Genomic DNA, 25,237 nt, shown 5'->3' with positions numbered 1-25,237 from the left:
CATGCAAGATGAAAGTTAAGTTTTGATAGTATTTTTGTTTTTCTTCAAAATTCTAATTCAGCCTTTCTAATTCATGATGGCACTCAGCAAGTTGAATGCTGATGTGGAAACACAAATACTTAATACAAGTTGGCAAATTTAAATACAAAGGCTTTGCTCTCGTTTTCTCACTAAACTTCACTGTTGTTTGTGTACGGGAGTGTACAGTTGCAAAACAAATACAATAAATATAATGCCAATGTGAATCATAGAGCCATGATGGTAAGTAGATTCCAGATATTCTTCTATCATTGATGTAAAGGTTCTCAGAATTTGAGGAAGAAGCCACAGACTAATGACTCTCCATTTCTCTAGCTGGCATAATGTCAGAAAAAGTTGATGAACTTACGCAAACACAATGACTTTTAAATTTTGCTAAAAGCAAGGTTTTAAAAAAATGAATTTCAGGAATGACGGAATTGACAAAAATTTGATGTAAAAGAATTATATGTATTATGAAGACGTAACATTACAGCCATATTGTGGGACTAGTTTCAAAACTTAACTTTAGCAATGAAATCCTTCTTGCACTAAGTTCATTCTATTCCTTTTTTCTTAGACTGAACTCCTCTTGACTTATTGCATTTTAAGCTTGCTCTTTTTATTTCAGATGCACCAAGATAGTTTAATTAGTTATTGGGACAGTGCTAAACAAATCTTTACTGCAGAAATTTGAAAAGTTTTGCCTCATAATTGAACTTTATACTAATTTTTAGAAGCAAAAAACATAAAAGGCACTAAAATTATTTTTTTAAATTCAATGGTTAAACATGTATTAGATAGATAGATGTGCATATTTTACATGGCTAGCCTCACAAATATCGAGGGATATACCCTGTCTATTATTTCCAGGAGGGGCCATGGCGTAGATGGAGAGTCCTAGAGTATTTAATGCTCATTTTGAGCTACGCAGACCCAGTTAGAGCCCGGGCTCTACTAGACAACTCCCGGCAACATCCAACGACCCACACAGTGTGCCATCTTCCCAATTTCCCTCACATGGCTTGGGTTAACCCGGGGCTATGGTAACATTCACTCGCCCATGTTGAATCGCTGTCAAGAGGAATCGAACCCCGGTCTCCCGCACAGAGTACGAGAGCTATAACCACTAATCTACGCCGCCACATAAACATTAAACATGTATTAGCTACAACGACATAGAGAGCAATATCAACTATACACTTGGAAAATTAAAGAAGGCTTAGTTCCAGATTTTGGTGGCATTTACAAAACTATCAACTATTACATCTCACCACATGGAGGCAGATTATGCAAGCTTCCTTTTGTTATTTCACAAATCCCAAATTCAATATTAGAACCAAAATGTACGGTAGCCTGGGTCATTTTGGCCCAAGACTCTTCAATACACTACCAAGACATCTGCATGACTATTCTGATGAGGTGAACTCCTTTACAAAACCTTGTAGATGAATTCTTGTCCACTGTTCCTGATGAGCCCTCCGTACCAGGCCACCAAAAAAATAAGAGTGGCTGATACTAACAGCCTAGTTGATTTGATGCAACATGTCTCTGCTGCTTCTCGGTGCTCTAACTTTTAGTACACTTGAAGCAGAAGTCGCCAGCATCATTGACGTAGATGGAATCTAGAATGCTGAAAGATTATCAAAGATATCAAAGGTATTCAGTTAAAATTAATGAATCTTTTTTATTTGACTTGTGGTCTTATCAAAGGTATTCAGTTAAAATTAATGAATCTTTTTTATTTGACTTGTGGTCTTTTCTACATTCTCTGCCTACATGACTTATTTAATTGAATTATGCTTGTCTATTTTTTTTTCACAAAATCAAAACATTATACATGGAGAGTGATCTATTATTAGATTATTTCTTGAATAGCATATATGCTGCATGTGTCGCTAAAAGTTATTCATAGGGTATATCTGTCAGATACACACATTTTGAACTTGTAAAAGTTCACTTGTCAAAATTCATAGTGGACTTTAGGTCATAAGTTTATTTGTTAAATCCAAACTGGAAATGTGCTGTTTGCTGTTGACGTCTAGCTATGACCATTTTTACACATATTTTAGGACCATCGGTGGGACTCTTTTATAGGCAAAAAGATGCTACAACTTAAAAGAGAGGTTTTTCCAGCAGATCTTTTTGTACCGAAACTTTGTTGTTACAACTTAAACTGTTATTGAATATTTATAGGATTCATACTACCTTCTGATACAAATTCCTAACTTCAACTTTATAGGAAGAAATGGACTGAAAAAGACTTTGCTTCACCTGGTGTCCACTGTCAGAATTTAAAAATGTATATATTTGCTGAGGCTGAATATGTCATATATTTAGCTACGTTATTTACAACATAAATATTTTTACGTTATTTACAACATAAATATTTTTTTCCAATAACTAATCATATATGATACAACTGTTCCTCTGCACTGTCTGTTGCAATCAGCCAGGTGATTCGTGCGACATCTCATAAGTAGATAATGTATAGCCTGGTGTTTCTCGTATAAACAATCGGGGCTAGTTTGAGAGACGGAGGGAAATAACCAAAAGACTTCTTAATTTTCCCTGAATATCTGAGTGCAGGGTAAAGGGAATTTTCACGAAGCGAATTAAACGGAGAATTGTATCTGAGCATGCGCAGTTTTGTTTGTTTTGATTTTGCATCGAACTGCGCATGCTCAGATACGATTCGCCGTCGAATTCGCCGTGTTCAATTCGCTTCGTGAAAATCCCCCTTAAAAGGAAGAAAATATTTTTCTTTGGTACATTGTAAAGTGCTCTAATTTTTTTCAGTAATAAGTTTTAAATTAAAGTTTTTAAGAGATCATTACTATTCACACCAAAGCTGCGACTTCATGATACAGTCCGTTCACATTGCTATTGTTTTTTCTTCTCGCTTTCTTTTTCGTGCTGGAGTGTGCATTTAACTTCGTTTTGTTCACACTACTAACAACTTTTCTGTTCTTCATAGGCACCAGTACGTCTTCTTCTGTTTTATCTTTAATCAAGGCAGTTTTTCTGTCACTGCTTTTCATAACAGTTATCTGCATTTTACTGCTTTCTTTTGAGAGTTGATCAATGTCGTCTTCCACGTACGTCTCGGATAATTTTTTCTCCGTTGATTTTGCTTGCCGTTCAGAGTCTTGCAGTTGGAGGCATAAATCTTTAAATCTTGTTATATTTTGACTGTCCAGCAAAAGTTTGTGTATAATGTCGATTTGTTTTTTTTCTGGTTGATTTTTAAGTTCGACGAATTTTATTCTGGAGAAGAAACCAGGTACTTGGCGTACCAATCTTGAACTGTACCGTTTTAAAAACAATTCTTCAATCCCTTCCATCCACACATGAAGAATGAGGGAACTGTACGAAGTCAAAAGCACAAGTATCGATTCCTTCAACGGCGTACACCAAATCAAATCTAAGAATTCTTGACTGATTAAAATCACTGGCTGTTTTTGTTCGTTGCATTTTTTCAAAGTAAACTGTATAAGATATTCTTTGTTACGATGTGTGTAAAAGTTGATTGATTCGTAGCTTGTAGATGGATCAAAATGCTGCATACGTTTGATGTATTTTTCTTCATTATTATTACCCGAGTGGATAATTTGTATTCTGCTTTGAACACTCATGTCTCAGCCTTGAATGCTTTGTTATTGTTGCTACTATGCACATATAATGTTCGTTTGGGATTCCCCTACAGTAGTTTCGAAATCGCAGGGAAAATGTTCAACCATAGTCATAAGAAAAAGAGATAGTCTGGTAATTCCGGGCCGTCCATAATGTGTTCCTATTGTTCACAAGCAGATATGTTTCTTAAATCGGAGTGGCCAGTTTAAGACTGCACGGAATTATCAATAATGGCTGCCCATGGGGAGGATTTCTTTGGTGAAGATGATTTTGATGCAATCTTGGCTGTTATTGATGAAGATTTATTAGAGAAAAATCGTGATTTAACTAAAGAATTATCCGAAATTGTTGAAGAAATAGTTGACGACCCTTCTGAAAGCTGTTTTTCCTGTGATATATGCTCCAAAACATGCAAAACACAACGGGGACTCACAAGACACCAAAATGCGAAACATCGTCAGCCACAAAACCAGTTAAATGACGACAGCCTCACTACTGCTGAAACCAAGCTCCATCCGTTATACTTTAAGAAGTACACCCAATTAAGTGCAAGTAAACTTTCTAGATGAATGCTATAGTGAGAAGACCAGAAATGAATTTGTCAATTATGTTATTACAAACGACGATACAAACTTTTCCTATAGTTTTGTCAGAGATGTGATTGGTAGTTTTAAAGGCGATGCTGAAAAGTTTTATCCGGCCTTCTATAAATCTGTGTCTGAAAATATTGTTTTCAGAAATTTATCAAATCGAAGCTCTATTCTCCTTGGTTTTGAAGTGGCTAATCACGTACTTGCTCATCTCACTAATTCAACTGTAAAAGAAAACACTGTAGAATTTTCTTCCCATGTGAATTTTTCACCCAAAGAAAGAAACATAATTCAATATCTAAGTGGTTATGTATTTAGTACCCGTCGCATTAGGAGATCAAAAAAATCAAGAAGTATGCTTGGAGTTCAAAGTTTGGACATCTTATTAGCTGGAAAGTCATGTCTTGTGGAAGATGATAAAAATTCTGATTTAGTAAATATGAAGGACAGAGGAGGGTTATGGTCAGTAACCGATGATGTTTTCAGAATTTTTTGTTGTGCAGAACTTGAAGTTCGTGCTGCAACTGCTAATTTTCACCATACAATTGATAGTAAGAAAATTGTTTCAGACCTGCTTGAGAACCCTGTTGTGCTTTGTAATTACAACAAAATAACATCACACTCAACTGAAAAAGTCACAAAAGAATTAGCAATGAACTTACTTGAGCATCTCATCATTCTTTATGTTCGTGTTCGTGTTTTTTCATTTGTGAAAGATAAATGTGAGCTGCACAAAATTGCATCAAAACAGAAAAAAGCTCGATCTCTACGCACTGAAATCAAGAAATCTTCAAGCAATCTTTCAGATGGACATTGACACTAAGAGTCCAGAACAGTGACCATAAACCTGTTACAACTGCTATTTTTATAGCAACAAATTTTAAAACAATATTATTTTAGCACATGGTATAATAAATAATTATGGAAGTCTACAAAAAGGTCCAGGTAGTGTATATAGGTTTTAAGGTATTTCAAAATATTTTTTATTAATGTTTGTGCTAAGCAGAAATACAGTGCTTGTTCTTGCTTATTAAGCCAATTTAATGTTTTTTATAAATGTGTGGCTATAAAAATAACCGATTTTAGTTTCTTCTTTCTTCCAAGTGTGTTTAATTGCTCTTACGGCATGGCACAGTTTCAATATCAATTTCATGACAGTTACCAGCTATGGGTCGGAAAATCTTTTGTGTTCTAATTGTGTTGTCGTTATAACCAAAATCACGGATTAATGGGTTATCTTTCCTATGACCAATTGCACGTTGACGACCAAAGTAGTTTTCAAGGGGATCTTGACAAAATCTTTCTGTCAGTACATATGGAACTCCATTATTAATTAAATACTGGATTAATTCAACAGTAGAATGGACAGTGATTTTGATTCCTTGGTAGGTTTGCCGTAAAATAAACATATTTGCTCTAGCATTATCCGTAAAATTACCAGGCCTATCAGCAATTGAATCCTTCCATGTTTGAAATATCCTAGAAATGTTTCGGTCAACCATAAGAATCTTTCATCATCAACAGATGTGTACGGTTTAAGAAATGGTTTACGTTTAATTGCTGCTTCTTTGGTATTCTTGACGTTAAGACAGTCAAAAAATTGGTCGAACATATTACAATATTTGGCAGTTGCATTAGCTTCTAGTGGTCCATACAATTTAAGAGCGTTAAAGACAGATTCGCTTAACACTTGTGCTGCCAGACGTACATTCATGACTGAATATGGTGTGAGCTTGATGTGGTCATTTGTTATTTTAGGAACAAGATGTAATCCACAGTCTAAGTCATCAAGGAATAACTTTGAAATATGGTTCCAGGTGATATAACTTCCATCATTCTACATACTTCTGATACATCTTCCTGCAAGAGAATTACTCAGGCAATTGCGGGCTGTTTTAATTAAGTGTGGTGGATCTGAGATGAAGTAGATGTACCGTTCCTCATCCGCCATAACATTCAAAGTGCGGTATGTTACGTCCACTCCTGCATTAATGTCAGCTACACGGGTCATGTTTAGGTGCATATGGTACATTCGTCGGTTTGGATTTGCAAATGAAAATTTTAAAGGATTTACAATGCTTCTCACAAGAAAAACTAAGACATGAGATGCAATTTCATCAACCTTTTTCAACGCAACATAATTTAGATCAATATCACCAAGGTCAGCAAAACCGATAAGATCACCATTATGCTTATCCCACACAAGACTTTCTTGAATTTTCATTTCATCCATTAATAATATTGCATATTTCTCATGTGGTTGGAATTTGGAGACCATATTACACAATTCCTGGATAACGTCTTTGTTAGAACCTTGCTCTGGACGAATATAGTTCTTATAGTCCCTTAAACGACGTCTACTAGGGAGTACCAAGAAACCACTGTCTTTCTTATCGTCAACACGAATCTCATCATAAAAGGCGGGGGATTTTGCAGCTAAACCCAAGCAGTAACGAATGATCATAGGATGATAGCGAACACCAGTTTTCGATGATGATAAATATTTCTGCTGCTCTTCCCAAAAAAATTTCATGAATGGTGGTATCTTGCGATTAGTTGTTGACATAATTTTTATGAAATCATCACCAAGACTTTTTTGGACTGGAACTGCACAAGTGGAAATTTCATCTTGCATTTTCTTTAACTCTTCCTTTAATTCTTTATTTTCCAACCGGTGATTTTGAAGGGTTTTTATGATTCGGTCTGGAGAAGTCATGGAAATTGGTGCTTTAAGTTTGGCAGGTGAAATTAAATTGTCCCTTTTCCTTTTCAAACTTAGGCTTTCTTTTGACTACAACCTAACACATTCCAAGCATTTTTCAGAAGAAGGTGGAATAAGAACTATGCAATTTGGAGATCGATACCATTTGCTTTGATGAAGAGGTGCACTAGTACTATCCTTGATGTTAAATACTTTTGGAACACAGTGCTCAAGACAGCTACCAGCAAAGTGGTCTGTCAAACCTGGGCATAATTTCAAATCCATAATTAATCTTGTTAAATATGTGATTGTAATAAGTTTTAGTGATTGAGAATAAATGTCGTGTTTAGCAGGAACAGACCATAATAAAACACGAACAGCAAAAACAAGATTATTATCAACATATATCTCATACTTTGGAACTGAGTGGATAGCATCATGACAGGCAAAAGAAGCACAATCACTTGTATAGGTAAAACTCCAACCGACTAATTTCAATAACTGAGTTTTAGAAATAAAATCTGTAAATGACTTGTACTGATCAGTAATGACATTTTCCACTGGTTCAATTTTTTTCTGCAAAATTGATTGTGCTGATTGACGAGGCTTAGAAGATGTGGAGGATGAAGGAAAACTTTTGATAGGAAGGTTTATTGTGGGGATAGCACCGGGAACAAGTGTGGTTCTGCTAGAGTGGTTACGATTCATTTGATCTTCGCTGAAGTGCTTTTCACAAATGTATATTTTCTTTCTTTGAATTCTATTCCTTAGAGCATGATCAACTTCCCTATCTCTTATCACAACATCAACTAACTTTTCTCTCCACGACTTGTCAAATTGATTCCACCAGCAGGAACTTTAAAAATAGATAGACCTTTATATTTAGCCCTTCGTGAAACTGTGCAACCGTATATAGAGCAATTTTCGCCAGGCATGTTGAAAATAATTCTGTTTAAATGTTTGTTAATCATATGTTGTTTACAGTAACTAACCACTTAAATGCGCCATTTTTCAACACGAGCGTGCAGTCAAAGCACTGGGTACGAGGTATATTCTGCTAACAAAAACATAAACAATAGAGCCGCGCGATTCACCAGACTATCTCTTTTTCTTATGACTATGGTTCAACCATAGATAAGGTGGCAGTAATTCTTTCAAAAATCGGAAATTTTTTTTACCTAATTAGTTACGAAAGGTTATTTTCAGACTATATATCCGTATTTTTTCTGTTATAACACACTTGTCGCGATTTTATGGCTAAAATACTATTATCTTTCACCAAAAATATTCAGCTTCAACAATTTCTCTTTAAAATAAAATCATGAATAATTAATTAATTAGTTCTGTCGAATATAGCTTAAGTCGTGCTTGCGAAATTGTACAGAAACGACGTAATTATTAAAGAGAAACGTTAATAACAACAAAGATGGCGCATTACATAGAAATTTAAGACGATCTTTGTTATGCTACGCTGCACGAGCTTTAATTTTCGATAGCATTTTCGTTTTACTCTAAAATTTTCAGACATGCTATATTTCTAGGAAATAGGAAAAAAATGGTATAAATAAAACACTGAGTAAATAATTCAACTATTTGGACAGCTAAAAAAGGGTTACTGCCACCTTAATAGTGTTTTCTATTAACTATGGTTCAACTTTTGCTAAGTGTTTTCTATTGAAGTTAACAGGATGATTAATGAGCTATTGTTTATGCTAGAGATTTGAGCATATTTTTTTCGGTTTCTAAACATTACCGTATAACAGCAACGGAAGATTTACGTAATTTTTTTTCCCGCTTTCCCTTTTTTCTGCTTTCATAATTTTTTGACATAATATTTCATAAAAACTCTTCTTCCTGCCTGTCACGCGTCAATATCAAACATGTTCAAAGTTTTATTTTCAAATGGTGAAAGGTACTTTTCTTTATTTTATGTCGTTTGCACAATAATCATTTTTAAATGATCATTTAAAACGACGTGTATTTCGGCCTATTCGTGCTACCTGTTAACTTTTCCTCCATAACCTTTTATGTAGTTAACGTTGATATCAGCATTAATTTTCCGCAAATTCTTTTTTAAGATGTTTTTTAGAATGTTTTTATAAGCTTTAGGGGTGCTTCCTATAATATAATGAAACATTAATTTTTGTTTCACTTAAAATGTGACAAACAAATCTCAAATTTAGGCGAATTTTTAACCACTTCCGTAAATTTAATGACGTCATTAGAAAAAATGCTGACATCAGATGTTTTTGTTACAAGTTGTTAGTTAAGGCTTGAGCAACACTTGTCCTTATTTTCATGTCTATTGTAAAACAACTTTAAAAATTACAGAGGGGAGAGGACGAATCATGAAACTGGGCAGTAGTCCCAGTGCTGTTTCTCAGAAAGAACAAAATTGCGAATTGTGATTGGTCGACTCTTGGTCGACTATAGAGTTAGTTCAAAAGATTCAAAGGAAAATCTTGCTTTCATACACGACGAATCGCTTTATGATTTCAGTTGTTTTTTATGCAACGGAATTAAGTAACATTCGCCGGGAATGTTTTTGAAATCAAAAAAAATAATTTTGCAAGCATTTAATTTTTTTAATTTTCACCAAGTTAGCAAGTCCTGATATTTTGTGGGAATTAAATTTCCTGAATTTTTAGAATTTGATGACAATTTTCTCTCATTTTATACCGTGTTTTAAGGGTTTTTCTGTAGGAAGCCTGCTGAAGTTAAAGCGGCTAATTACATAATCACCCGCTTAAACAAGACGTAGTCGTTTCATCCCGAATTCCCGGTTAAAAAAAGGTTTTGCAAGCGAAGGATGAATTTCGTTCCAGGTATTACTTTCCTTGTATTTCCTTCGATGTTGGGCGAATTTTGAAAACAATGAGTTACAGTTAGAATGAATTTTTCAAAAAATCTCGCGAAATTTACGAAAATGATTTTCCTTGAGGTTGTAATCAGTTTTGTCTGGTCGTATAGTGCCATTTTTTATCTCAAAAAAAGCGTTTCAGCATTGTGTGACCGTGTTAGAACAAACATAACAATAAAACCCTTGCGACGTTGACACTCGCCACAAGTAGTATCAAGATATGTACAAATGTTTGCCAGTTTTATTCTCCTATCTTTGAATCCAAAAATCTCCAACTGCAAATATTCTGGATCTGAAGATCCACAAGATAAATACATCACAGCAGGCGAGATCTTATTGTAGCTGAACCGGCGCGAAATTGTACGAAGCGATGTTGTTGAGGGGTTTAAAAACTTCAAGAATCAAATCCAGCATTACGAATCAGTTCTAATTTTATTTGACCCTTCCAGATGATGAAAAAACCAATAAACCGATAAAAACCTTACATGGAAATGGGATATCTTCGTATCACTTAAAAATCGCCATTTTTAAATAGCCGGTAAACGAAAAATTTAATTTTTTCATTCCACCATACACTCAATCGTAGTGGCGTGTTTTTCCTGCGCGCGCAGAAATGGAGGTAACTTTTCTGCTTAGTTTGTTTACATTTTTACCTCCATTTCTGCGCGCGCATCGGGCATTACGTAATCACTTAGATGCGTGCGCAAGTAAATATCGGGACTGTGATTCCATGTATTGTTTGCTAAAAACCTAACGTTTGTTATTCCATGAAAATAATTTGTTACATCTAGTATTACATGTGAAAGTAGCTTAGCAATCTTGCAAATTTTAGTGTAGTTTGCCCATAAAACATGTACACCTCTCCGAAAACGGACGAGCGTCATAAAAAGCTCTTGTAAAATTTCGGATTATCATATTGCAGCTAGGAATGACGTAATTAAATTAATGATCTTATTTCGGATCTGTGTATGAATATACTAACCATTTTAATTTCACACGCTAAGTCTAATAACACATCCTCTTTTGAAAGTTATAATTGTCGAATCAGCTAATGTTGTGAAGAAAGAGATTTATAAGAATATTACTGATGTAAAACTGTAGTGTAATTATTGTAATGTAAAATCTGCACAAAATGTTTTCGAGATGTGAATGTAATATCTGCTTCTCCGTAGTTTCGAAATCACCTGCGAAAAAAAATATATAACGATCGAATATACATGATATTGAGATGGAAAAAAAAGTTTAAAAATAACGAAGCTTGTGTCATTGGGGATTACATTTTACTCAATATTTTGAAAAGCTGTCGATGATTTAAAGTATCTATGATGGATCTTTCTAATGCCTTCGTAAGAAGATAAGTTGTGGAGTAAAGAAGATAAAGTTTTTAAGAGTAATCCATGTTTTTGTTTTTCTTCATCTTTTATTGATGTTGAGGAGCACGAAAACAAAATCGAGCAAAAACTCGTGAAGAGAGAACACATGTTCATAAATGGCTGTTCAAAGACAAGGTCTTGAAGAGGGAAAGAGGAAAAAGTTGCTTCAGAAACGTCCTGCAATTAGTTCAGCACAGGAAAATATCAATAAGATACGCTCGTTTAAAGTCTTAGGTTTATACGTGGCAGCAGAAACAGCTTTGAAAAGAGGCGCAAAAAATGAAGAACAACAAGGGCAGGTTAAAACTGCTTTTGATGAAGTTTTTGAGGAAGTTAAAACTGTAGCTCGAAAAAGAAGTGAACCATTACCGAAAATGTCCACTGAAATGAAAACTGTCATCATGGCGCTGAACAAAAATGATTTGATTTGTAACGATGACGTCATTGCAGAAGAAACAGAGAAATTCGAAAAGATTGGAGAACATACAGAAAATAATTTCAGGGGTAATCAAATTTTAGAAAAAAGGCCGAGATGGAATAATTTTGTTCGCTCGCAAATCATTCCCACACAAAGACTGATCACGTCAATCCAGAAAGAAGTGAATCTAACAAAAGAAAAACAAGAACGCGAAAGAGAATTATTGAAAGAAAAAATGTCTTCGCAATTCTCTCTACCTCATGTCTCAACCAAAACAGAAAATTTATTACTTCGAAGCACATCTTTAGACTACACGATCAAACGTATAAAAGAAATAAGAGATAGAAGAGGTGATAAAGAAGATAAAAAACGCCTCGGTAAAGCTAAATCGAACCTCTTTTGATATTACCGAATCTCGCATTTTATCTAATATAACAGAAAATTTATATTACAATGCTCACAGAACTTCCGTCCGCCTGTTGATCTGCGAACCAAAATGGTGACGGCGAAGTTCTGTGGATTTTCCACTGGTTAATAACAAGTAATACTGGAGAAGGGTAACAAACATGCACTACCGTATTAAATACATTGTTTCGTCAATGCAAAACAAAACAGTAAACTGACCAAACCCGCGCACTGAATTAATTTTTTTCTTAAATATGCGCCCTTCTTGAATAGGCAGCCTTCTTGAAAGAGCGCCCTACTTGAAAAAGCGCCCTCCTTGAGATTCCAAAATTAAATACCTGCAAATAAAAAAATGGAAAAAGCGCCCTCCTCGATATTCCCAAATTAAATACCTGCAAATAAAAAAATGATAGCTATTCTGGTCTGACAAATAGATTACGCTACGATTTTATTTATTCTCACAGATATTGGGCGTTGCCTTGCTTAATGAAAAAGTTCCATGCTTCGTAAAGTTTTGAGGCAAGTCAATCAGCAGAAATTGACGAAGAGATTCTTGCAGACTACAAACGATCTATCAAATTGTATATAATTTAATTCCAAAAATATACGATTGAGAAATGTTATAAAAGTGTATAAACAAAAACATGTTGTAATAGTCTCGTTTTTAAATTCAATGATTTGATTAACAATTGTATTCTAAAGTTAAAACTATTAAAACAAACGAAAAGAAAAATTTGTATTCGTCCTAATTTAGTTACTAGTTTTTTATCTTTAAACTTCAGAACAAAACCTATTAAAAACATATCGGATGTAAAATTTCTCACTGTTCGATTCAACAAAATGTTGATATCGGTAAACTCTGAAGTGAATGAACTATCAACTAGCGAATTTCTCAGACTTCGATTTGCGATTAAACAATCTACGGATTGATGATCCCTTCACGCGTTTCTTCTTCGAATGAACCGTTGAAGCACTCGACGAGATCGAGTCATCCGATAAATAAGAAATGTCTTCGCAATCAGAATTGTTTGCACTACGATTAAGTTCCTGCGAACTTATAAATTCCGCAATTCTGCTACCACTGTACTCCTTTTCAGCATCAAGCGATTTTCTATTCTCGTTTTTTCGTTGTTCGGATGTTTGCCTAAATTTTCCATTCATAAAGGCCATCCGAGACATGTTATTCGGTTCCGTCTGCGCGCGCATTATCACCCTCTCAGGGCTTCGATGAAGTGGTGTATAATCCGAAGCAGATCGCAACATATCTCTCCCTTGGTTCGACTCGTCTTTCCCGCTCTCGATGAACTGTACTGGCGAGTCTCGACCTATTTTGAATGTTTTACTTTCTTGGATCAACGACGCAGAAGGTTGTGGACCTTCTGATATATTGTTCTTACTAGATTTTTCACTTTCAGGACTCGACGTGTATTCTGTCTCCTTTACATTAGCGCGTTTCGAAGTGAGGTTTTCAACCTCGGAATCAGTTAAATTATTCTCTTGGCCACTGTTTCTACGAATTGACCGAGGAGATTCTTTACATGGAACAGAGTTTAAACCGAAAGATGCAACGTCTGCCAAATATTGGCCAATCGAACTCTTCCTTTCAGAGATTTTTTTAGCAGCAAGCAACCCATCATTAGCGATATTGAAGTTACAGATTTCTTCGATATTTCTCCACCGGACCTGACGCTCTTGCAGGTCGTTCGTTACTTCTGCTAAAGCACTCCTAGAAAAAACAGCGCTTTGATATACATACTTACTAAAATAAAAATAAGTAGAAAGACAACAATATCCTACCGCGCGTCAAGTATCTTTTGATCCACAGAATCGATAGTTTGACCATGCGCTAAACGTAACGAACCAAAAACAGAGCGTCTTGTCTTGCTTACTTTGTCACACTAATCCAGACAAAAGCAATTGTTTAGAAAACAAAATAACACAGGCGGACTTGAAAAAACACAAAATGAAAGTGTGAACGATACCATATAAGATGTAAACAATACCATGTAAGGTGTGAAAATGTCGTTAAAAAAAATAAAATGAAAGCACTATGTTTACTCAAATAAAAAATAACCCTAAAAACTGCAAAGTTATCGAAACTCGAAACACTGATAAATTCGAGAAAAAAAAACTCACCGCTTCTTTCGCCTCCTCCATTTGAGTAAGCGCGATTCGCTTTTTGTATTGAAAATGTTCCGCTTCTTTCTTGTATGTCATTTGAAGCCACTGCTGTAACGCTTTCGGTGAGCGCAGCCGGCAATGATTCATCTCCAACTCAGCTTTAGCTAACGCTAACCGAACTTCGGAGAGCTCTTGCTCGACAAGTGATAATTTAATTTTTTCTTCTTGATTTTTACCTCTCTCTGTGCGAAGTCTTTCGGCTTCTTTCTAAAAAAATGGCAACGGAAGGAATTTAGTCCAGTATCCTTTTATTTAACGAGAATAAAAATTACAAGAACATTGAAAGACGACAATATAGGTGCAGCTACACGCAGACTTGGCAAATCAAACACGCCCTAGTGTTACAGTTCTGAAACAAACAAAACAAAAAAACAAACAAACAAAAACAAACAAACAAATCAGTTTAAATTACACATAAACAGATAAGAAAAATGTCTCGTGTATGTTACAAAACAAACATATCTTAAAGTCAATCCGTATCAAAGTTCAAAACACAACAATAAGCTCCTCCTCGTTCGGTGTTAACTGCGTTTTTTTATTCGTCCACATTATTCTTCTGACCAGTTTTGTTATGTTTTATTCTTGCAGATAGTTTCCATTAAAATGCTCTTGCCCGGAAGTATATAGGCATGCAGGTAAAAATTTTTCTCGCCTAACTGTTTGCATTTTGATCTTTTAAACTGTTCGCAACTAATTAAAATTTTAAAATTCTGTCATCGTTAGTATTATGGAGAGTGAGCCTATTAATCATCGGTAGCTGTTACCAAAGAGCAATGAAATGACAACCAGCCTTTTTCTTTCACTGTTTTATCCTAGGCTTCGTCTATTTCCTCTTCTTATTTTCTCAAGAAAACAGGTTGGGTGTCAATGATTAATTCTGAGATGTGAAAAAGCGTATTCAAGCGTAAACACCCGAAGGCTTACATTTGCTGTGTCCTTTAGACGTCTCACTAGCTTTATTACGGTATTATGATTTAAAAGACATACTTTTGCTGATTCAATCTCTTCAAGCAGCTCGCGTTCTCTATCAGAATTATCCTCTCCACTTTGTCTCCTTTGATCTTCAAGTCTAAAAACCATAAACAAAAACGTTTTAATTTATTATACATAATAAAGCTTTGTTACTTTTTATTACTTTATTTTGACTAAACCTTGTAAAATTATATAGCTTACGATTCTTGCATATTCTTCAGGGTCGACTCAGCTTGTTGCAGCGATTCCATATCTTTGGACATATGCTCCATCAACTTACGCGTGCGTGTGCGTTCACGAAACGAGTACACGCACACGAGAGAAGCGAGCAAAACAACGATGAGTACAATCGTGTCGTTAAAATAACTTTGGCGAACTAGAACAAAACGGGTGGAGCATAAAACGATGCAATTACGACCAGCAACAAGTGTGCATTATGAGAACAAAAAGAAACGATCGCTTCACAAACCTTCTGGCACACCAAATAGAATAATGTCTGATGATCGCAAGTAAATCTTTCGACGATGCGTTGGGTTAGACACACCTAATTCTTTCTGTAAGTAATGCGTTGTATCGGTTGCAATTCTAAAAGAGATTGACCATATAAGGAAGTGTGCAGAACAAATCAGGACACTTTTTGGATGTCATTTTCACACAAACAGTGCCTTACCTAGGAATGCTCTTTCCGTCAATATTCTTTTCGCGAAAATTCTTCTCGTATTGAGGAAGACCAACGGTAATTTTCAGCCATTGAATAACTTGATCTGTTGTCCAATTGTAGACTGAAAAAAAAAAGATATAAAAATAAGTTAAACCAAGTCTAACACAGAGAACAGGGGAAGCTAGAAGGATGCTTGCCTACCCTCGCTTTTTTGCCAACTTTTCCATAAATCGTCCACAGATATTTCATTGTCGTTATTATGAAAGATGGAAATACGTTTCGTGCTCGTTTCTTCCAACTCATCTCGCATGTACTAAAGAATAAAAGTTGATTCGAACTCTACCGAAGTCAAATTTTAAATTTGTAGACTAAATTCACAGTTCAAACTCATTATAAACTGATCAAGTTGAGCATAATTCTCAAATTGTGAGTGTTAGTAGATAAGACTATCATTCTTGTTTAGCCGTTCTACATATATATTTTTGCTAGGTTTTTTATTTTTTATTACATTTTGAACTCTTTATTTTATGCTATCTTTCCGGGCGTTAACAATTTAAAGAATTGAATGCTATATCCTTCTTTATAATAGTCATTAGCCCGTGGAAAAATCCACGGGTTCGCCCGTCGCAGCTAAGCTACCTTTTTGCGTGACAGACAGACGGACCGACGGACAGACGTATACGGGCTTTATAATATAGATTTTTTATAAAATACAAGTTTTTCACAAGTTTGTTAAAAAAACTAGTTTAACAGAACGTAGAAGGTTGATATTTAGCTAAATACAAAGTATATATATAATAATAAACTAAACCTGAAACCTTTTAAAGATTATAAGAAGAATGCGAGTCTAGAATTACTACTACTTAGAACAATTTTAATTTTTTTTCGAATAAGATAAATTTAACATTATCTATTTCAGCCTAAAAATATTCATCATCAGCCGTAAATCCGACCATATATTTTCAGAAGAACACGAACATATTTGATGTTGAAAAGTGTGAATTATGGAATTACAAAAATTATATCACGTGACGCACCTCTACTGATTCATCTGTATCAATATTCCCATCTCTATCATCGTCAAGGTGTGCATGTACAGCTTTGATAGCAAGAAAATTTTTATCCATTTCTAATTTTGTTGACTCTACTTTTTCATCTAAACAACAACAAATCGCAAACAATGGAAACTGCGCACAAAGTTTAAAGCGTCATTAGATATATCCAATTTTAACTACCACGGTATGTATGATGTGGGAAAATTTTGGAAATGAAGCATGAATGATTCGTTAACGCAAGCTTGCTAATTACACTAATTACGTAGGCCCCATAAAATCAGAGTGTTGTATTTAATGGTTTATGTTGTGACGAAAATATGTTTTCAGTTATCCAGTTTAATATTTCAAACATATTTACATGGATATTATTACTTAGTTATCCCTATTGTCATTTATACAAGCGATTGTTTCTTAGCATCTATGACGTCATCATAATTTTCGCGCGAAATTTTTTGAAAATAAATAGATTTCGATGGAAATAATTTTGGGTGAAGTAGGCGCGTCCTAATATTCCGTCACAATTAAATTTAGCAAATTCTGCAAAAAAAATTGATGACATTTTGTTTCTCAATTTATCCTGTTTTTTCAAGGGCGTGTATATAGAGACATTAAATAAAGATTACTGAAGTTGGAATTCACATTATATGTCTTAGGTGCATAAGAAGAAAAAAATTAGTGGAATTTCCACTTTTTCCAACAAAGAAAGAAAACTAATGCGAATATCGAGTTTTTCAGTAATTTTCGCGGGACATAAATTTCGCGAAATTGACAAAAACTTGCGAAATCCAAGAAAATTAATTCCCGCGAAAATTAATCCCTTAAGACATATCTGGATATTGTCATTGACTGAATGCTAACAAAGAAAAACAAAGTGTTTGTTTTTGTTTAAAATAAAAACAAAAAATGTAATATTAGATATCATTAATTTATTACATTTATTACAGACTCCCCCCTTACCCTCTTGTACAAGACTAGTCAAGAGTGACATTATCTCCTGTGTAAACAATTTTGCTATGCAGCTTTGTATTGACATATATATATAGCACTTCGTACTCACTCTTTTTCACATAACGCTAGATAATTAGGATTAGTTTTTGCTGTCACAGAACAAAGAAAGTAATAGTGCGGAACGCTTTATGTAGGGGGCTGACATGAAGACCAAAGTAATTATTAGTATGAAAATAATAAAGATTTTGATGTTACTATCCTTGCTAGGCATTCATGTATCAGTTTTATTGTGTAATTCATTATTGCAACTTAGTGAACGCTTCCCTTACCTTCAGGAGGTCCAAACAACACCAGGTCAGTTGCACGAAGATAGATCTTCTTACGGTGATTGGCGTTTCCTACTTTGAGCACTTTTTGAACAAAATTTGTTTTCGGAGTTGCAAGTCTGAAAAGAAATACGTTTTACATACTAAATATAATAATTATTTACATAATATTCGAAAGCTCGTGGAAATCCACGGCAATTCATCAGTCGGTAAAATACACGGGAATTCGCCTACCGCTCTCGCATCTGCTATGTTTTGTTGCTCACAGAGGAAAAGTTAAGTATTATAATATAGACTAGTCGTCGACTTGTGGAAAAATCCACGGTGTCACCCGTCCTTTATATATCACATTTTGTGTTTCCGTAACAGACAGGCGACGGCCATTATTATAACGACTTGATGGCCACCGGTGGAAAAATCCACGGGGTCGCCAGTCCTTTATATATCGCATTTCTTCATTTCTTTATTATTTATTTTTCCATCACACACACATATTATACGCTATTTCGAAAGAAAAGCCAATTTGTATATCTTAATTGGAGTCGAAATATATTACCATTAGTATTATTAATAATATTTCGTGTTTCCGTAACACGGAGTTTCTTTTGCAAACATACAGACAGACAGCTATTATTAATATAGAGATTAATAATCTTTTTTGTATACAACAACACAAAAGATGGCAGTATAAAAATATATATACCTTGGAATTAATGTACCGTCAATTTTATTTTGAATAAAATATTTCTCATATTCTGGCAACTTCACAGTATTTCTCAACCAGTGAATGACGTCATTGATACTCCATTTATAAACTACAACAAAATATTTTTTCACATTCTTTCTTTTTCCCATTTGTATCCAGTTTTAAATAAAGTTAAAGATAGATTATCAATTTTTGTTTAGGAAGAACTGGTAGCCTTGTGGCAGAGCGTTCGCCTCCAGTGCGTAAGGTCATTGGTTTATTCCCCAGACAAGTCATGCCATAGACTATAAAAATGTGAATCGATCCTTTCTACTTAGCGTTTAGCATGAGAATATGATTGATATCTTAGGGGGTTATCTAGTTGAGCGATTATTCTGCTTCCACGCGTATAGCTCAAATAGGAACTTTAAATGCACTAGGACCTCTTCGCAAAACACTCATTGATAACAGCACTATTAGGATCTGAAGAAGATATTCTGGGTAAATAATAAAGGAGAGTAGAATAAGTTTGTTTTTTCACCTTTACTCTTCGTCCATTTTCTCCATAAATCATCAACAGATACTTGGGAGTCATCTTCATGAAAAGAAGACTGCCATGACGACACTGGAGCCTCTGATTCTGTTTCCACATACTAAATATAAAAAAATAAAATAAAAATAAGACCTTATATTCTCATGTAATAAAACCAGGTGAGTGTTCGCTAGAAATTCACAATTGGGGTTCTTATATCCCTCCAGACATCCCATGGTGAAAAATAGATAAAAATGTGAACAAGTATTCTCAACTTCTAACACTCAAGAACAAGGCTAGCTAACATCCTGTAAACGTATTAACAGAAGGGATACATACATTAGCAGATTCTTTGGTATCAATATTTCCATCATGATCATCATCTAAATGTTGGTGTACATCTTTGATGGCATCAAATGATGTATCTGACACTGCCAGAACTAAACAAAAACATACACAAAGATTAGTGTCCAGTCCTCCGACTTTCAATCCACTGTCAAATTACTATTGCATGGATTTTTCTTAGTAAAAACAAAACAATAACTTGCGTTGAAGATAATTTCTTACCTCGTTTGCTGAATAAAAGAAACACGAGAATGTATTTTTTGTAACCCATTATTACTAAGGTCACATGTCAAAGTATATATTTACAAAATCTAAAAAATTTAACAGACAAAGAAAATTAACATGTGTATTCTACACCGATTCTTTTTTGTATCTTTTTACAAATTATACTAATCGAGACATATTAGAGGGACATGATGCATTTTAGAAAATGAAGCACATTCTAAGCAAGCAAATATACTAGCAAAGGAGACACATTTTACCAATCCAGAAATATGGTATGAATGCTGCTATATTTTTTAAAAATTTAGAATAACATAAATCTGTCAAAAAAATCATTGAAAAAACCTGTAGAAAATGGGAATTGAGAAAACATATCAAAATTAGTCAATTTTTTACCATTAATCAAAAGTAGCTGTTGGGTGAACGACACAAACATATTATGCATGTTTTTTGCATCTCACAACAAAATATAAAGCAATATCTATATTCTATCCTATTCTCAACAAATACACATCAAAATAAAATCAAAGCATATACACTGTAGTTTAAAGGAACAAATGTCACAAGCTTTTTCTATTTTTTATAGTAAGTGTAAAAGGTTAGAAGACTCTCACTAAAACATCCGCCTAACGTTTCAACTTGCAAAACAGAAACTTACGATTTTCTATTCATACAAAAAAAACTTAAAAAATCATCACCACAATAAAAAAATAAAAACATATATAAAATAACTTCCAGAAATATATATTCTTACAAAACAAAAAGTGACACACGTTTACCTGTAAAAATAACATCATAGGAATGTGAAAACAATCAAGGATTGTGTATAGTGCACTTTTACTCGACTTGCTTCCTTTTTTCATGTTAACAACTACATAATTGTGTGACTTAGCTGAATAAACATTACGTTGTGAATTTAATCAACTCACTTTCGCATACAAAGTCAAAGGAAAATATCAATAAGAAATTCAACAGTAAGCAAAATTTTAGAAATAATAATTTCATTCAACCCTGCTGGCAGAGAAATTCTAAGCATACAAACATTAAAAGTAAAAACTCTTTCCTCTGCTCTTTGACCTTTACAAACCATTCAGAGAAACAAGTTATTTTATTGTTCTTTTACAACTTGATTGATTAATAATGACAAGCATTGTCAACAAAAGGTCAAAAACTTCCTATTCTGCTGTGGCTGCAAAAAAAATGAACCATTCAACATAATCTAGCATGAAGACAAAAATTTTCCCTAAAGCTGATATTTCTTATCATACATTATTTATATGACATCACAGATAGCATTTTGTGGATTTTAATAAATTATCAATTTATTAGTAATTATTTTATTCCATTTGATTTATTGATTCAATTTTTTTTCAATACCAAAAATAAAATAAATCCCATTCTTGAAAGACAATTTATAGTAAAATTTTAAACATTTCATCTTTCACACGAAAAGCCAACCAACAATATTTTTATTTTCAACCAACCATGCTATGATAGATGATAGTTATTAAAATAAGTTATAATGGGTTTAATTAAATTTGTATAAAAGCTGCTAATAATAGTAAAGGACAAGAAGATATTAAAAGAAATAATTGTTGTCATGGATTTCCACTAAGATTCTCAATATTTTTGTCACACAAAGTATTACTTGAAGCATTTTTTTCTGTCGAATCATCAACTTGGCCATCAATACTATTTTCATTGATTGTTTTCTGTTTGTCATCCTCTTGTTTTTCCTCCTCCTTTGTGACTTCATCATGCTCCCAAATAATATCTTCAGGATCAGGTACCTTTAACATAAACTCTTCATCTGGGCATATTGACTTAAATATTTTTTCAGCTGCTTCAACGGATTGTGAAAATCCCAAAGTTGGACCTGGCATTGGCGTTACCATGACGTTTTTTGGGAGTGCAGTAAACGAAACTTCATGCAGGTGGTTAAAGTAGAAAGACCAAAGCAATTTTGGCTTGCTTGTTGTTCCATTCTGTTCTGTCAAAAGGTTAACATAATCCTTTAAATCTTTAATTGCAACTGAGTTTGATACACATGTGAGGTATAACACATACAACCCAGCGGGACAAGCTGATGACGCCGGACCTAACTCGATCACTTGCACAAGCTCGTCTCTTCCTGGTAGTGGTGGAATCGTTAAGAAAGATATATTTTCTTCATCTGAACAAACAAGGGATTTGTTTGTTATTAAAATACATTTTGAAATCGTTGACACATTTGATTTTAAAAATTTTTGAGGAACATAACTTGATTCCATAACAACATTCTGACATTCAATTTTCTGCTCATCAACAATAACATGCGTGCATTTATTAGAATCCACATTTGTAACAATAGATTGAATATCAGTACGTAAACAATATAACCCACCAAATACAGCGCTCATTCGACAAAATGCTTGTGGCAATTCACCCACACCAAACAATGGCCATATAAAAGGTGATTTTCCGAATCGTCCTAGAGATTTCAAGAAAGTTTGAGTTTCATGCAATGCCAGTAGCGTTGGTGTTTGCGGTTTCACCATAGCTATTGAATAAATCACAAATTTCTGTAAACTTTCAGACAGTCTTTTGGATTTCAAATATTCTTGAAAAGGCTGATCTTTCATACTTTGAATTTCTTCAGAGTCGGCATCAAACTCTACACATAATGTTAAAAATTTCATTAACATGCGCTTTTCAATCATGCTTAAAAAACTACTGCTAAACACATCAGCACGATTGCAGGGCACTTCGATAATTTCTTTGTTTGTGCACATTAAGATTCTGTTGACAACTTTAAATTCAGCATAATGTGCAATATTAGCTTTGATTATTGTTTGCACTAAAGGACCAGCCGAAAATAAAAATTTAGAAGTGATGTCCAAGTTAAACTTTCTTGAGAGAATTTCAAAATCTTTTAAAGATATGTCGGAGCTGCCATCTTTAATTTTAGCTTGACTAATAATACTCTGTGGTGGTTTTGTTACTGCTGCAGATAATTCATTTTTTACATTGTCATCTAATGTATTCTCTATTGTCAATTGATTATCCATGGATTCCTTCTCTTTAACATCATCTTCTGGAGAAGTTAATTCTGATCTGTTTTCCTTGCTTTCCTTGCTTTCACTTTGACAATTTTTGTCGAAAACACTCTCACCAGCCATGTCAGGAGGTGAATCGTTTGTTTCAATTGAAGTTGTAGTAGTTCTACCTTCCTCATGTTTGTCATCTTTATGACTTTCTATTAAATCATTGTCTGTGGGAATAAAAGATTCAATAACAATATTACTAACACAAAAATCATGCAATGGAACATTAAACACACTTTCTTGAGTATTTTCCTGCGAAGAAGTAGCATTTGACTTATTTTTACATTTTTCTGTCCAATCTAACAAGGCTTTGAAGTTGAATGTTGCCCATTGGCTGCCATAATAATCATTTCGGTCTATATGGAGTACTTTTTTCCCAATACGTGACAGGGACGCTGCAATCATAGACTCAGTTAATCCAGTACCACAAACGATTACGTCGAAAGAATCAGGAAGTACTTCATTTTTTGCCATCTTTTAGGGCAAGGATTAATTAAAAAGTATATACTTATGAATTAACCTAAAAATATAAAAATGATAAGAACAATATTTTGTGCCCCAAAATCAGAATTTCAAATTTAATGGTTGGGCTCTATTGTCTTAAAACTATGTAAAAAACATATACTAGTAAATCCAAGCTTACAAAATTTAAAAAATGCACATACTATATGTACTTAAAGCTGCATTAAAAAAATCTTCACTTTTAAGGTACTTTAGCAGCTTAGAAACCAGTAAAATATTCCTGGGCATGCAGATTGATTTCTCCATGCACATGCACCCCTATGCAAGTTATTTTAGCAAATCTTCAGGTTATGATGTTCTTTTGTCAATGACCAAATAACATGGAAAGGAGGCTTGTCCTTACTTATGTCAAATTTCTCCTTATAAAGTTGTTCTTACATTGATTAAATAATATGGAAACAAGGCTATAGCTGTATAAAAGTTTCACTACGTCACACCACATACAGCAAATCTTTTACCTATGAAAAATTGGTTGTTTTATATATGTGGCAACCATCTTATAGGGATCATAACACACAAAATTGCTTTCACACAGCAGCTCAGTTTCACAAGAAACAGTTAATTGACACAATACATCTGGTCTGAAAATTAATAAGCAAAAGATAAATATAACTGTGCTACACATTGAAAAGTAAAAGGGTTTGAAATTCAGTGTGTTAAGCCGGCTATAAGATTCATTGCATTGCAGTAAAATTGAATCTGTAAAGTAACCCAAAAGTAATTTCAAGTAAACAATTCTCATAACAACTGAAAGAATGAACCTAAAATCATAAAATAAATTTGGAACGATGGATATTTCTCTGTGTTATAATAATATGCAGACGGATAATTTTTAGCTATTTGTCCATACTCTGACAAAAAATTTTCGCATTTTTCTTTCCTGCGCAGTTTGTACAACTAAGTAACCACAGAGGATGACACTGTTTTATACAGACAGGCATGTGTTCCAGATTATGTGAGTGTGGGTACTTCTCCATTGTAAAAAAATCCAATGTAAAAAATTGTTAAAGTGGCATCATTGGTCATGTGTTTTAGTGAAAAAGTCTCCTAAAACGAAGTATTGGTTCTGCAGCTGTTGAAAAATACTGGAAAAAGAAAAGTAAAATAATGCAAACGTCTTGTCAAAAAACTTTGAATATTTCTTTGTACAGAAGATTAAAAGAAATGCGGACAAATAATTAAAACTGTAGTTCTTCTGCTGTACAGGCAGTACTGTTGAATAGCTGAAAAAATATTCATCTATATATTACTGAAGTGCAAACGAATATCCACTTCAAATTTAGAAACAATATTTTCCAGGAGAATACTTTCTATTCAATTACCATGAGTCTCAAAGAGTTTTCACTTAAATATTTCTCTCATAAAAAGGATCTAACTGATGTTTTTATATTTTTCATCACACAGTGCTAAAAAGAAGCATGATCAAAAGGGAAAGTAATAGATGATGGCTAGCTTGATAGCTAGCTAAAAACAAATGAAGACAATTTTCTAGATATAGCTAGCTATGCATGATATATTAACATCACCACCTTCACTGAACAAATTTCAGACAGATTCTCTCTCGAAATATAAAAATTACGATAAAACAAACTAAAAATAATTAAATTAACAGAAAAGAAAATATTTAAAATGAACGAGATCAGAACAAACTCTTCTGTTAACTTGCTATATAAACGTTTCGTCAATTTTGTTTGAGTAAACGAGAAA

General features: G+C 33.9%; 2 protein-coding genes across 2 annotated transcripts; both read right to left on the bottom strand.

Annotated features, from left to right (window-relative positions):
* Positions 1 to 12,744: 12,744 nt before the first annotated feature.
* LOC130655489 (stromal interaction molecule 1-like) lies at positions 12,745 to 20,069 on the bottom strand. Its single transcript, XM_057458253.1, has 14 exons — positions 19,926 to 20,069; positions 19,698 to 19,798; positions 19,368 to 19,479; positions 18,845 to 18,956; positions 18,145 to 18,260; positions 16,850 to 16,968; positions 16,014 to 16,125; positions 15,822 to 15,933; positions 15,621 to 15,736; positions 15,353 to 15,527; positions 15,167 to 15,248; positions 14,135 to 14,386; positions 13,796 to 13,896; positions 12,745 to 13,724 (listed from the first exon to the last, which is right to left on the bottom strand). Exons 1-14 carry the CDS (start codon positions 19,972 to 19,974, stop codon positions 12,875 to 12,877), a joined length of 2,409 nt encoding a protein of 802 aa, XP_057314236.1. The 5' UTR covers positions 19,975 to 20,069; the 3' UTR covers positions 12,745 to 12,874.
* Positions 20,070 to 20,305: 236 nt separating this feature from the next.
* On the bottom strand, positions 20,306 to 24,209 carry LOC130655491 (rab proteins geranylgeranyltransferase component A-like). Its single transcript, XM_057458257.1, has one exon. It carries the CDS (start codon positions 23,480 to 23,482, stop codon positions 21,524 to 21,526), a length of 1,959 nt encoding a protein of 652 aa, XP_057314240.1. The 5' UTR covers positions 23,483 to 24,209; the 3' UTR covers positions 20,306 to 21,523.
* Between the last annotated feature and the right edge of the window lie 1,028 nt (positions 24,210 to 25,237).

The sequence above is a fragment of the Hydractinia symbiolongicarpus genome, chromosome 8, assembly GCF_029227915.1.
Source record: "Hydractinia symbiolongicarpus strain clone_291-10 chromosome 8, HSymV2.1, whole genome shotgun sequence".
In the NCBI taxonomy this organism is placed as follows: Eukaryota; Metazoa; Cnidaria; class Hydrozoa; order Anthoathecata; family Hydractiniidae; genus Hydractinia; species Hydractinia symbiolongicarpus.
This window is presented reverse-complemented; position numbering and strand designations above follow the sequence as displayed.